The 15,872-nt window shown below is 28.8% G+C and overlaps 2 protein-coding genes across 5 annotated transcripts; one reads left to right on the top strand and one right to left on the bottom strand.

Annotated features, from left to right (window-relative positions):
* Positions 1-3,664: 3,664 nt before the first annotated feature.
* Positions 3,665-4,455, top strand: LOC127262256 (non-specific lipid-transfer protein 1-like). The gene is made up of 2 exons (XM_051290869.1): positions 3,665-4,218; positions 4,308-4,455. The coding sequence occupies exons 1-2, from the start codon at positions 3,773-3,775 to the stop codon at positions 4,315-4,317; spliced, it is 456 nt and encodes a 151-aa protein (XP_051146826.1). The 5' UTR covers positions 3,665-3,772; the 3' UTR covers positions 4,318-4,455.
* Positions 4,456-4,790: 335 nt separating this feature from the next.
* Positions 4,791-10,402, bottom strand: LOC127262238 (COP9 signalosome complex subunit 7-like). 4 transcript variants are annotated; one of them, XM_051290852.1, is made up of 9 exons: positions 10,008-10,402; positions 8,648-8,723; positions 7,001-7,089; positions 6,349-6,438; positions 6,103-6,147; positions 5,946-6,016; positions 5,446-5,584; positions 4,970-5,078; positions 4,791-4,900 (listed from the first exon to the last, which is right to left on the bottom strand). In XM_051290852.1, the coding sequence occupies exons 1-8, from the start codon at positions 10,164-10,166 to the stop codon at positions 5,004-5,006; spliced, it is 744 nt and encodes a 247-aa protein (XP_051146809.1). In that variant the 5' UTR covers positions 10,167-10,402; the 3' UTR covers positions 4,791-4,900; positions 4,970-5,003. The 4 variants fall into 4 exon arrangements, with proteins under 4 accessions (XP_051146809.1, XP_051146818.1, XP_051146791.1 ...); XM_051290861.1 differs by having other exon boundaries at positions 4,791-4,883; XM_051290834.1 differs by having other exon boundaries at positions 4,970-5,058.
* Between the last annotated feature and the right edge of the window lie 5,470 nt (positions 10,403-15,872).

Genomic DNA, 15,872 nt, shown 5'->3' with positions numbered 1-15,872 from the left:
AAGAAGTCCTTATTATTTATTTTTATTTCGATTGTTAGCACGTCCGTTCCCTTTGTTTTAATAAAGGAAATTCCTATTTTGTCTATATCTCTATCTCTATATGGAATACAATTATATTACACACTACTTGCACACAACGATAGTTAGGCTTTGTTTCGACAACACTTTGGGGTGTCGGGCATTACTTCAATTTTTTCAGACATCAATCAAATTTTTCTTTTCACAAAATATTACAAAAAATATATTATTTTTTATTATTCTCAAAATTTCCAAAGCTCCGTAAAGTCTCTTATTTGAATAAAGTTATAAATTGTGTTTTCTTGTGGATTTTTTAAAAAAAAAAAAAATACTATTTATTTAAATTTTTTTCTAGAAAAGTATCGAATCAAATATTTATTTTTTATTTTTTATATTCAAAGCATTGTATACAACAACTATTCAAAAATTTAAATTCAAAATTTAAATCCTCAAACATAAGTGTCTCGAGTCAAGAAAAACATATATAATGCAATAAATGAGTCATTTTAGGATATGATTTATTATAGCTATAAAAGCACATGGAACTTATCATTTTTATTGATTCTACCACAACAATAATTTTAAAGATATGCATAGATAGATTTATAGATAGTTTGATACAAGAAAAGATGATCATTTGTTATTATTGTTGTTGTTAGAGTGGCGTTGGTGGGAATAAATGTATTTCTTGAGCCATATGCTCTTCCGATTAACCCGCAACACCCTCACCTCCTGGTCATCCTCCATTATTGTTTCGATCGTCTCCCGTGTCTTGAATATTATCTTCCCAAAGTCTACACCCCCGCTTCTTTTTCGATGCACGTACACATACTCTACGCACTCCTCTCCATATTCACTGCACACCATTGAAAGATGACATGATTATAAAACTTAACTCGGGTTTCATCATATATATCTTATATTTTGAAATTATACCGGTCCTCGAATTTCAGGGGGCTAACAATTAGTATATTTTATTGATTTTATATTTTTTTTCGATTATCTTTATTACTGTATTAACTGGTGAAAAAAATATATATAATAAAGTAATAATCTTAATATTTTTGAAGGGAAAATTAACATAATTATACTTTATATTAAAAAAAAATATTTGCACTAAAAAATTAAATAAAATCTTAGCTTGAATTTTGCACTAATGCATATGATAGTAAAATTAACTTTGTTGAGTTACATTACCTAGTAAAATATTGGAATATTTCTTTCCATGTGAAATTGGAGCCATTGGAGAAGGTCATATACAATGACCTCTCTTCTTCACTTTGTACTGCACATCTTTGGCTTGCTACGGCTGCCGGTACAAATGGTTCAGCTTCTGCCCTTAATTTTCCCATCATTTTTTTATATCTTATAAATATAAATATAAATATATTGAAGAATTTATATATAATATGGAACAAGAGTATATATGTATATTTGATTGATTAATAAGATGCAATAGTAGCCGTAAGAAATGTTGAAGTGCTGAAGTGATACACTATGCAAAAGTGATAGTGTGCGGAAGTGATACATATATATATATATATATTGAAGTGAAAATTTTGAATTTTGAATTTAAATCAAAATTGTAGGGATTTTGTGTTGTTGCCGTTTAGGTAACTAATTAATCTAGTAGTAACTAATTTCTTAATTTGCTTGGTAGAAATTTATTTTCTGCAAAATTTAATTGGAAGGTTTATAATTAGTTGGAATCCAATGTGTTATTTTTTTGTTATATTTAATGGCTAAAAGTAAATAGTTAATATGATGGTGAATTAGTTTATAGAATGAAATTAATTGAATGTTACATTTATTAATTTGTTGTGGTTTATTAATATTATTACTATTTATTATACCTTTGTTATTTTCAATTTTTTTAATATGTGTATTGAATAGTAGATTTTTATGTTTTTTTAAGGGAACAAAATGTAGAAGTAATATTTGAAATTAGATTGGCTTGTGATAAAATCCAAAGTTTAAAATTTTTCTTATTTAGAAATGAAATTTACCAAAACACTATGTTCATTAATAAAATTTTGTTTAAATTATGACATGACATGTTCTTTTCAAAAAATTGAATTTTAAAAAATTACTAAAATCTTGTTCATGTTAATTCAATTTAAACAAACTATGACATGTGAACAATCTAACAAAAATATTTTTTATCACAAATGAACTTTATGTATGAACTAGCACAATTTAAATTCCATTATTATTACGATTGTCGTGATCCTAGCTATTTATTTCGGCTTATCCGAACCATCGATTGTAGGTATAACCTCACCCGGACTTGTCGTATTGGAGAATTTAATTTTAGTCATTTTTTTAGTTCGATCATTTATATTTTCATATCCATTTGTACACTTACTAGATCAATTTCATATATATTTCGACTATTAATACTATTTTATGTTCCAAAAAATGATCGAATCTTATAAATGTTGAAGCTTAAGTTAGGAATACTCATTTCGATGTGCACAAACTTCCGTAAGTTTTCATCGATTTTGAAATATTTATTACTTACCATAGGTACGCTCTTAAATTATTCGAACATTCGAAATCTTTTTGAAACTCTATGTTCCGTTATACGAACCTTTCGAAAGCTTTTCAAAGATCTAGGATGCATTTAAATAGAGATTTTAAAATTTTAGTTTTTTTAGAATTTTGAAAATAGTAAAAAAATAAGTATTTGACATGGAAATAATAAAACGAGAATTTAATCAAATATACAACGAGAGAATGACAATAGCAACAAGAGATTCATAATATGAATTAGGTGTAATGTTGGTAGGAAAATTTCACGTTCTTGCTAATGCAATGATATTTGGCAATATAATCCTAAACATTATCAATGTGTACATAGAAAATTTAGCATTATTGTCAAATTATAAAATTATTATTGACATCGTTAAAGATGATAGAAATTAGGGGTAGCAATTCGGGAGCGACCCAGGTCTTTTGTGCATCAGTCAGTATGGCCCAATTCCAAATCCGGCCTGAAATTGATCTCATAAATCATGTTTTAAATTTTGTTTTTATTTCAAAATTTAATATTTATATATATATTAATATTAAAATATTAATTTTAAAAATCAGGTCAGGCACAATCCAACTATTATGCGCCCGGGTACAGCCTAATTGATTAGTGTGTCGAGCAAAGCATGATTCAAAAAATTTCGAACCTATTTTCAATAATGAGCTGAATTTAATGTAGCCCAATTATTTCTCGGCCAATTCAGTATCAAAATGTAACGTAATAGAAATTTTGACCGAGTCTATGTGCAAATTATATATTATAGCATGTATATATTTTTACATTTACTGTGCTAAAATCAATAATATATTATATTATATAATTTTAAATTATATAATATATGACATATTATACTATCATATATATATATATATATATATATCACATATGCACCATGTGTCTTGTATACATGGGCTATCAGTAATGTAATAGAAGCTTCACATATTAAAATTCGTTATTCTTTTATAAAATTAATTTATATTAATCATAAATAAATAGATAATATTCAATTATATTATATAAAATTTTATTCTAAAATATATATATATATATATATGGAAGAGGAGTATATGCGTACCATAATGTCCTACTTCATTTGGGTGGACATCATATCATATGCAAATGCAATCAATCAAGATTTTGGAGGATTTGCACACGAAATTGTGACTTCAGTAACAACCCAACGCCTCTCACTGTTTGTTTTTGCCATTTCAAGTCCCCAAAATGACACAAGATGTGGAAAATACCATAACCGGCTGCCCAAAATACTCACCTCCCAACCAGTATAAACCCCATCATCAAAACACCATTACCATACTAATCCAAGCAGCAAAAATGAAAGCATTCATATTCATGGCTGTGCTACTTACCATTCTCTCACGAGGAGGAGCTGCCGCCGCAGTCGCCTGCCCTCAGATCGAGGGGGCCCTGGCCCCCTGCATCGGGTACCTCATAGGACAGGATGGGGGCCCGTCTCCGCCATGCTGTGACGGGGTGAAGGCCGTCAAAGGGATGGCCCAGACCACACCGGACAAGAGAGCCGCCTGCAACTGCATCAAGGCAGCAGCCAACCGTTACACTAACCTCAAGGATGACGCGGCGCAGAGCCTTCCCGACAAGTGTGGAGTCAAGCTTGACGTTCCTGTGTCGCGCACTGTCGACTGCCACAAGTAAGCCACAAAACAAAAAAACAAAAAAAAAACAAAACATCTTTCTTTCTTTTCTTCTTTCCCTGACACTAAATCTTCACTTGCTACAGGATCAACTAAGACGGAATCCGACTGAAGCAGAGAAAATCGGCAATGGTAAAGAAATAAGGACATTCTTGACACCTGTGGTTCGAGAAGCATGCATATATATATATATATATATGTGACTAGTATGTAAAACCATTGCCTATATGGAGTGAAATGAAGTATTTTCTATACCTAAAGGATAACAACGAACAATAAATACAAACCACAGGTTCATGCAACGCAAAAAACGATAAAAAGTGCATCAAAGCTAGCTAGCTAGCTATTTCTGTGGGTTTGATTGATTAAAACTGTTGGTGTATGTTGTCACCAAATGTAAATCCAAGTTTCCGCCAGAAAATAGCGACACTAGGTAGGGTTCTCGTCAAATTAAGAATTAAGTCTTACTGGGATAATATAATAACATAAACTAATGCTGTCAGTAAGATTTCGATCTGGATGTGGACGGTGTGGTTCGATTCAGGACTGACCCATTTTTGACAGCGGCGCTCATCATGTCTGGGCGGCGGCATGACTTGCAAGGAATGGGAAGTTACCGTTGCACCCCTAGGATCTTGTCTCAACGACAATGTCTCCTCAACCTATGGGATGTCGTCTCCTGTATATAATGAAGTCAAATAAGGAAATATGTCAGAAATGTAGCAGACTTTGTTCGTGTATAGTGCACCTCTTGGGGCGGCTACGATCCTCCTCAAACTCCATCACTCCACCATGTTCCGAAAAGATCTCCTCATGACCTCGAAATTCAGCGTCGGCCTGCTTACAGTTTGGAACTTCTGCCATGACGTAAGTAAGACACATCGACCAACATATCCAGACAATACATGCAAACTCGTCCACCAATAAAAAACAGATCATATACGCATAAAATGGCTATGTGCAACCAATGGACGAATAGCACTTCCAATAAAATAAGCTATTTGCTTTCAAAGTCTGATAGTTAAAAAAAAAAAAACATTTAGATACAAGGTTAATCGATATCTTTAGAGAAATTCTAAGGTATTTATATCTGATATTTGAGTCGATTATGTAGAAATACAACAGCAATTCAGTATAATTATGTTGTAATAACAAATTTATGCAACAACAGCAAAGCAGCATCAAGATAAATAGTACTGTAAAATTGCTCAATGTTTAACTGACCTTCATGGATAGCGTCTTCTTCATTTCGTCCACTTTCTCATCTATGTCTTTCTTGTGGGTCTTGTCCTGCTCACTCATAGTGTCTGCCCATTTTATCTTGTCTTGAATTGAAACAAGAAGATTTTCTGATGTGGATAGCCTACATGTATATCCAAACATTATACGATTTCATTAGATACCAAGTCGTGCCAAATAGATAAGAATGGCAAGATGACATCCATCAAAGTTCACCACTTCGATTACAGAAATGCTTGGTTTGCAAGGAACATAAACCATTTGAAATTATGCAGCTTCAAATTCAGATAATCCAAGACAAAAAGTAAACAATGGTCCAACACCACAAACAATTAATTAAGGAGGCCAATGAACCTTGATTAAAGTAACTTAATAGTGCTATGCATGCCACGACGAACAAAATATTCTAGAAATAATACTAATTGAAAAGAACAAGCACAAGAAAATCAACAGGCTAATGTAACTTAGCCAAGAAAAAAACTTACCAATTTGCCAGTGTTTGAATCATGTTACCCATTTGTCCAGGTCTAAGATCCCTCCCTGCAGCAAATTGTACCTATAAATTCAGCAAATACAATTCATTAGTAAGACTGAGAAGCAGCTTAGTTACACAAAGAAACTAGTTTCATATCAAAACAAGACCTCAAAGCATCTTCGCAACTGATCCAGCTTCCCTCTGACTATTCCCTGTCCAGAATAGTAGCAAAAAAGTAGAAGATATCAACAGATCAGACACTTTTCATTTCTGCATCAAATTAGGGAAAAGCTAGCATACAGAAACATAACATAAAACCCATGAAAAGCTGCTCAGTTCTCCAAGAAATAAGTGTACATGTGAAGCAGTAGTACTTGTAGCAATTTTTGGTAGGTACAGAAGCATACACGTACCACATACATGCAGTCATTAATGAGAAAGTCTTCCAACTCACGAACATTATTGATGTCCAACTCCTGCATTAGTGTATCATATGGCAACACCTGGCAAGAACCAATAAACAGCTTATATCAAGGAATTCGTTGAAAAGTGGTCCCAGAGAAACTACCAACAAACTCTTTCAGAAATCCACTACTGGTAGACAAAAGAAAGAGAACAAGCTAATCAGCTAAAAAAAACAATCATGCAAGAAAGCTTCCATGCATCTCAAGAATTTTGAATTCTGCAGTTAGATAAAAATAAGAAAATAGTAGGAGGGCACATGAGAAGGAAATGATGCATTAAGGCAGAGCCGTCAAGATGAAATATTGTGTTGGACTTGGTTGTTAAAAAGGGCATTCAGCAGTTACCATAATTTTTGGAAGAAAATTTCATTAATTTCAATTCGAAAGCACAAATAAGGCTATATTCAAACTTTAGATAGATCCAACAAGCTTGGTCTTCTCAACTCTTACTAGAAGAGCAAAATGCATATAATTTAGGGACATCAACTAGTGCAAAGAATAGACAAGGAAAGTTGGATATATATATATATATATATATCTTCATCACATAATTATATTAGACTTGTGAGTGAGCATACTAATAAAATACATGTAACAATACCTTGTGTGTCTCAGCCAAAGTAAGTACAGTAAGCTGCTTTAGTTTGAGGACTTGATCAGGACTCAACGTCGGTAGATGGTTGGAAACACCTATATCACGACACAAAATATAAAAATTGATTTCCAGTAGGTTAACTTCATCAAAATGTTACATATCTAGTAGATGAGGCAATTACACTACATCCTATATGCACCTGTACTGTGCAAACCAAGGCATCTAACCATTGAGGTGAACTTTCACAAGCTTATCAATCCCAATCCCAAAGTAGATTATGAATTTGGCCAGTCCTATTGATTTGAAGATGACATCAAAGCCGTGCAAAGCTCAATGGTCATTTCTATCTCAAAAGCTTTATCCAAATAACGATTATCTTTTTCTGTCAACTCCAAGATGAATTATGAAAGGATTAATCATTCTATACAAATTACACAGCACAAATTATTACATGTATCTCTTGCCTATAACTGCGATCAGTTAGGGTGGCCCCCAAGCAGCAACCAAGCACGTCAACCCATTGCTATCTTTCAAACTTAAAATAGAAGGCCAAGCCCTCCAGACCTCATCCTTCAATTAACTGGAAATCGCTTCGATCATTTAAACAAGGATCACATTCAACGGCCACCACTATCATCAATCAAATGCATCATGCTTAATGATAATTCAAATGAACAAAATAGAACATTTGTTTCCCCATCAAAACAACTATTCTTCTAAACTCAATGAGGCCCAATATGTTTCAATAGATACATACATAAACCCATATTGCAACACTAAAACAAATATAGTCGGATGGCAATAATAGATAAACAAAAACCTTCTTTGATAAAAGACCAATATTTTATAGAGAGCTACAGAAGATAAGTATTTGCATAATTGCACAAGATCATATACCATTAACTTCAAAATATTTTAGGCAAGACAAGGCTACAACTGGATTTCCTTTTTTTTCTGAAAACAAGCGGGTCAATATAAGGAAAAGTTCATCAAAACTATTGCTGCATAAGATAAAAAAACAACAATCTTACAAGAAACTGAAGACAGCTGATTCATATATTGTGATGTTTCTTGAAAGCATGGAGCAGGTGATCCGCATAAGGATCTAACTTGAGTTGCTTCCTATATTATTTTCTCAAAAGAAATCACAACTATAATGACCACACCAATTCTCTCATTGAGTGCAAACCGCCACTTGTGAGATATGCTTCAAGTTTTCCAAAATGCAGAGAGGTCTCTACCAGAACTTGAAATTCTCTCATTTGGTGCCTTTTGTAGGTAATCAAGTGTTGTATATGCAATATTTACCACCCAATAAATTGATCACTAGTTTTCAATAGACATGAAAATTCTATTGTATGCATTCTTCACTGTATCAACATTCATACAGATATGAGCATTTCTTGACACAAAATGAACTGGGGCAAATTTATCAAGTCACTAGCCGTTACTGATGGAACAAGGGTTACAAAGAAGGAAAATAAAACAAGTTGATATAACACCACCACCAAAAAAAAAAAAAAATGAAAAGAAATAACCTCAGAACCATGTGAAAATTATCAGATAACAATACACACCATATAGCATGTTACTCCTGAGACAAAAAGTAAACTCAGAGAGAGAGAGAGGCAATTGAAAATATTGAATGCTCACCCTTAAATTCACTCCATGTACCATGTGCAAACATGCGAAGCAGATCAAGGACTACATTGTTGTCGGTTCCTTCAAGCTGCATGCATAAAATCAGTATAAAATTCAGTGAAATTGAGCAGCCAGAAATAGTTTGCTCGAATATTGTATCGGACCAGCATTAAGAAGATAACAAAAGTCAAATTAAGGTATCTTTTAGCTAGATATCCATTAAGTCATTAAGATGCATGTAGTGGACGTGCAACACGTGTCATGTATCATTTCAGTTCATCATTATTACTCGTTTGAGACGGTTTGACCAACTAAATACCTATAGCATTCCCACCACACATTACCATCTATATCAAAGGAAAACGATAAAAGCATTTAACAGCTGATGTTTGTATGTTCATGCAGGGAGCATCATGACCTACAATCATCACAGAGCCGCAAAGATAAGATTATAAATTTAATCAAGTAACAAAACCTCGAGTGTGCTAAGACACATTCCAAGTCCAACCAAGATGGATGGCAAAATCTATCAATTGCATATTTGCACAATGAAAAAGATCTCACATTAAATTATCAAATCAAGATTTTCCATAGGACACAAAAGATCTGTTAGATGACCTTGCAACAGATACCCATTTTCATTAGGGCTCTCATTTATCGTAATTTGGCAATTTATTTAGTCAGTTACATATATTTCCTTCGAACTTAAAATATCAACACAAGATGGTAGGTTCTGAAGCTTGATGACCAAAGTACAAGTTTCACATTCACATCCCTGACATTTGTGTATTTAAGCTCACTAGTTTTCATAATACTGCACTTACTATGAATGTTCCTTCAAGCTGGGAATCCTGAAAGAACATCCACTACCTAACATCAAACTCTATGAAAATAATACAGCCCCATGGCTACATAAAATTTCAATATCCAAGCTGCCTGCCCCTCAAAAATCTGCATTTACAAATTCCTCAAAAGTAAAGTTGTCTAAACTACATGTTCTATTTAGTCTCATTGAACGGGAAAGTCTAGTTTCAACACAATTGTTTATCGACTCCCATTGCCCACGAGATGGTAATGATACTTCAAAGTTGTCGGTGGCAATTTTTAAACGGACAAGAATCACGTTTCTGTACAACATTTAAAATCATTTTTCAAAACCTGAAAATCAATATTCAAACAACTCATTTCAAAATGCTGAGCAAATCAGAAGCAGTCCAATGCCAGAATTAAACTACGATCCCAAATCCACCACAGGCAAAACCCTCCCAGCCCATCCCACAAACAAAACAAACACTTGTTCATTCTCAAACCAAATTTCCAAAAGACAAAAACATAAAAATTGACAACCACGACCAGGACACATCTTTCATACCTCAAGTACGCTAGGAACCGAGAGAAGCTCGGAGAAACCGAAGAGCGCAGGATGTGAAGTGGCCTCAACGACAACGTTGCAGAGCGCCGAGCCTTTGAGATTCGAAGCCTGCTTCACGAAGTAGTCTATATGCTCCGCTTGCTTTTGCTCAATGTCCATGCTTCAGATTCCAGAAACTCGTATTGATCCACCACCAACAAAATCAGAAAGAATTGCTTGCGTTGATTACCAAAACAAACAAATATACATAGATTTGTGGATATACACACACCATCCGATCCCAGAACACAACGCTGAGAAACTCTAGGGTTTCATTGATCGTAGTCAGGGAGGGATTGGAAGATTCGAGAAATTCAAATGAGGATTTACGGTAAAATTGCAAGGGATTTGCTTCAGGTCGGTCGATGACTGTGTGGTATTTATAGTGGTGGTGATGCTGCGTGTGACTCGGAGCCCGAGGTTTCAGCGGAGGAATTATTTGCATTAGAGGCCTCTAACTTTGTAGTAATTGAAATTCTACCCAACAAAACAAAAGTTAAGTTAGATGGAAATGAGTAGTTTGTTTACTTGTGAGTTTTTTGTTCTGTTTAAATAACATACTTTTACTCATTTAGCATTATTTATTTTTTAAAAGGCATCGCATTAAATATATTTTTTTCTTTCCTAAAACATCATGTCAAATACTAATTTTTTATTTTTTCCAAATTTCCAAATTTTCAAAATCATCCAAAAACCCCTATCTAAACAAACTATTTAGTTTTGGGTTTTGATTTTAAATAGTAAAATTTAGAATTAAAATAGTTATTTTATGTGATATAAATATGTATTGACGTAATATTTTGAATGTAAAATTAGATTTTAGTGTAATAAATAAATAAAAATTGGATGTTTGAAAAAAAATTGAAATAGTAAAATCAGCCGTAAAATCTTATAAGTAAACAAAGCCTATAGTTTGCATTTTTTTATGAAGATTTGAGGAAAATTGATTTGGTTTTTATATGAATTTTAAGATATATTTGAATTTATATATTTCTTTTGTATTTAAGTTTGATTTGACTTTGGAGAATTTTGATCTATATTGATGCGGTGGATAATGAATTTAATAATATAAATATGCATAAAATTTAATTAATAAAATTAATAATAGTATTATTTTATTATAAATTTATATTATATCAATATATATTTTAAACTACTCCTCCATCCCGTTCTAAGTTCATTGTATAATTTTTTGTACAAATATTATTCTATTAGTATTATAAGATATTAATAAAAGTATTTTTATAATTTTTTAAATTGTATTAAGTTTTGATATAAGTATATTGTATATTTTTATTAAATTATAATATAAATAAATAGGACCTTGAATTTAAACGAAAATATTATTATTCATTTAAATTATAGAAAATTTTATTTTTTACAAAATAATACTCTCTCCGTCCCATGTAATATAGGTCTATTACTGTAGACACGGGAATTTAGGTAAAATATAATTAGTAAGCAATTAAGAAATGCATTAGTAAAAATAATTATTATTTAGTCAAAATAATTATAGATTAAAATTAAGATAACTAAATAGTTTAATTAAAATTAAAAAAATTAAATTTTATAATTTTTCAAAAAATGAAATGACAAATTATATAGGACGAACAAAAATAAAAAAAAAAATGAACAAATTATGTGTAACAGGGGAGTATATATTATATATTTTTATTAAATTATAAATAAATACTATCAAATAATTACTATCTGCTACACAACCTAATAACGAAATAAAAAGGCTGCACCAAGTCAGGAGTTGTGACGAGGAAGAGACCTAGTGAGACAATTAATTATTTTTTTTTTTTTTTTTTTTTTTTTTTTTTTTTTTTTTTGCATGAGATACAATACATTTTTCTATTTTTTCGACTGCTGCATTAATTCATTTTAAATCATATCCTCTATTTTTTATAATTAAATAATTTTTTTTCTATAATTTAATATTTTTTCTGTCTCAAATAAGGTGTAATATTTGATTTTTAAGTAGATAGTATTAAGTAGGATAATTTAAAAATTAGGTGATGTGATGGAGAGAGAAATATATATTTTATTTTTTAATTTGAACGATGTGAGGGGATAAAGTGTGGGGTAGAGATTAAGTATAATTAATTATTTCTTATTTTGGATATATTGCAAGTTGTGTGGGACATACCAAAAATGAAATGTTACAAGGTGTTTGGTACGAAAGTATAATTTTTAAAATTTACAAATAAAATTCAATATTTTACTACTTTACACATTAAACTTATAATAATATTTTCTATTAATATTTTAAATAGTATACAGATAAATTATATTTATTACTTTTATTGTTTAATCATAAAAAATAATATATATTTAAATTAGATAAATTAAAATTTTAATATTATTAAAAATATTTATATAAAATAAAAAAAAAATAAGGCATATTATTTGATTAAACATAATATTAATTAATTCAAATTTAATATAGATAATTTATAATAATTTTATCATAATTAATTAACTATAAATCTCAATAAATATTATATAAATAAATAATTTATTACAAATATCAATTACAAAATTTTAATATAAATAAATTATTTTATAAATAATAAAAAAATAAAACAAAAGAGACAAAAATATATAATTTTAAAACACTTAAAAAAAATAAAAATAAAAATAAAAATAAAAATAGAACATAAATATAATTTATAAATTAATTTATAGTTAAAAATAAATACAAAAATAATATTAAAAAATAAAAATAGAAACCTACCTAATGAAAGGGTGAAATTGTATATTTACCTGGTGGGTTGAAGTGATTTTTTTCTCCCCACACCCATAATGTTAAATTTGATATTTTTTATATTAATATGATATTTTATGAAAATAAATAATACTCATATAAAATATATTTTTACTGTATACAAGAATTGTTATGAAAAATATAATTACTAAATAATTAAAAATATATATTAATAAAAATAATTACAAATTAAAATTAAAATAATTAAATAATTTAATTAAAATTAAAAAAATTTTAAATTGTAAATTTTAAAATCTGATTAAATTGTATAATATTTTTTAAAAAAATAAAAAATAAATTATGTAAAACATACGAAATTTTAAAAAAATAATATTTTATATGAGACGGAAGAAAAATAGTATATTTTTTTAAAAAAATACAAGTTAAATAATAGTATTAATATAAATTTAAAATTAAAATAAAAAACCTAATTACCAGCCTAAAAACCCATACATAATTAAAAATATAAATTTATTATTTCCTCCGTTCCACATAAATATTTATATAGATATAGGTAAAGTATAATTGATAATAATTAAAAGATAAATTAATGAAATAATTATATATTAAAATTAAGATAACTAAATAACTTAATTGAAATTAAAAAATTATAAATTATAAAATTTAAAATGTGATTAAAATGTATAATTATATTTCAGAAAAAAATAACAAATTACGTGAAACAGATACAAATGAAAAATATGAACAATTTACGTGGGACCAACGAAGTATAATATATAATTATATATATATAAGTTTATCATTTTTATTCATCAAATTAGTATTGTGTAAAAATGTAAATTTATATATATAAGCTTATTTATTCATCAATAATATAAAAAGATAATTTTTCACATCAAATCAAATTAGCATAATGTAATAAAATTCCTCCAAATCGAATTTTTATAAAAATACCTCTTATTTATTATTATTTTAAAAAAAAATTGCAATGATCTTGTTTATTTTTTTTATTCGTCTCAAAACAACAGTCTCATTTTCATAAATAATCATATAACTATAAAACTACTTTTACTTTTTCATTATTATTACACAATTGTCACTACTTTTTACACTAGTACATTCACAAGGGCAAAAAAGAATTTAGCCGTACTTTTTATCCACTACCAATATAATATCAAAATTTCTTAAATCTCGTCTCAAATCTAACTCATACTGTAATTCTGGGACGGAGAGAGTATATTATATTATAAATAGATTTTATTTATTATAGTAATTTTTCTTAAGCCAAACATCCTGCTTCAAATTCAACGGTCAACCAAAAATATTTTATTTCTTTCGTTCACTAGTCAAATTTTTTATTTGTCATTTTGATATGTTGAAATCAAATGTTTTTATTATTTTTTTTAAAAAAAAGAAAATTTTAACTAAATATTAAAAAAAAATTATTTTTAAGGATAAAATAAATATTAATTTATTTTATTATATTATATATTTATAAAATACTAAATTAAAAATAAAAAAATAAAAAAATTATTAGTGAATGAATGGAGTATATTTTTTGTACGGCCACCTTTGGGCTAATTTAATTTAGATGGGCTGAAATTGACTCAAGTTATATGGGCCTGGTCAACCTGTTTGGCCATCATACAAACTACAAAGAGAGAAAATGAGAAAGAAAAAATTATTTGATTAATTGGTTCAATTTTTATTTTTTTATTTTATCATTATTATTATACAACTATTACTATTTTAAAATATATATTTTTTTTTTATCTCAATTCAATATATTATTTTTATTTTCTTGTAAATTAAAAAAGAGTAATATTTTATTAATTAATAATCTCGTATAAAATAATTTTGATATCTTTTTTGTATTTACAAGTACAATATTTTTGTAAAATTTAATATATTTGAGATTTATAGATAGATTATTTTTACTCTAATAGTAAATTAATACTTTTAATTGAGATAGAAGAATATTTTGAAAATTATGCTTGATTGATGAAACATAATTTTCTTATAAAGCATTATATCAAAATCATTATTCAAATATATATATATATATATAAGAAAAAAGAAAAACCAAATGGTGTGTTTATATGGGGATTTGGATTTTTTAACATTTAGAATTTGAATTTCAATAATTATTTGATGAAATATAAGTCAGTATATATACGATATTTTAAATGTAAAATATTTTTTAATAATATAAAAAATTAAAAATAAATATTTTATTTGATACTTTAAAAAATAATTTATTAAATAATAAAAATTAATAAAAAATCAGCCAAGAACACAACCTAAAAGAATCACTCACCTTTTAAAGTACATTCACTTAGTATTTTAATATTACATGGTATCCCAAAAATACTACAAAAAACTATTCTATATAATACTACTTTGGCCAACTCTAAAGGTTTTATTTACTCTTTTTTTTCGTGTTGATATTTGAATATTAATTATTATATCAAAACATAGTACAAATTAAGAAAATATTGCAAAAATATTTTTATCAGTATCTTACAATACTTAATAGAAGGACATTGTACAAAAAATTATATAAATATAAATATTTTTAATGTGAAATATAGTGACATAAAAGGTAAATGTGACCCTTAGATGCAGACGGACGGAAGGAGTATAACATAATAATAATAATAATAATAAGGGTAAACTTTTTTTTTAGTCCCGTAACTGGACCTCCTTATCACTTTAGTCCTGTAAGTGGAGTATGTCGCAAACTAATCCCATAAGTGAAAGATTTTCGCTGTTTTAGTCCTCCGGTGCCGGAGATGCCTGCGTGGCTCGCCGGAGGTGGATACAAGTAATTTTGAAAATGTATCAATAATTTTGCAAGAATGACAATGGATACAAGTAAACACGGGACTCGATTCGGATCCGACCCATTTATTTGAAATTGGGTTCAATTATTGAGTATTGGATTTGGGCATGGGTGGATTTGGGCATGGGTCCGGATCAAGTTTGGAGCGGGTACGAATCGGGTCTAGAGTCTAAGGGCAGACCCGGACTCAATTTATAATATTAATAAAAAATCTACTGCATATATGAAAAAATAATTTCTAACAGTATAATTA

Source organism: Andrographis paniculata, unplaced genomic scaffold, assembly GCF_009805555.1.
Source record: "Andrographis paniculata isolate CXL003 unplaced genomic scaffold, ASM980555v1 Contig15END, whole genome shotgun sequence".
NCBI classification, from domain to species: Eukaryota; Viridiplantae; Streptophyta; class Magnoliopsida; order Lamiales; family Acanthaceae; genus Andrographis; species Andrographis paniculata.
Note: the sequence above shows the minus strand (reverse complement) of the source record. Positions and strands in the feature narration are given on the sequence as shown.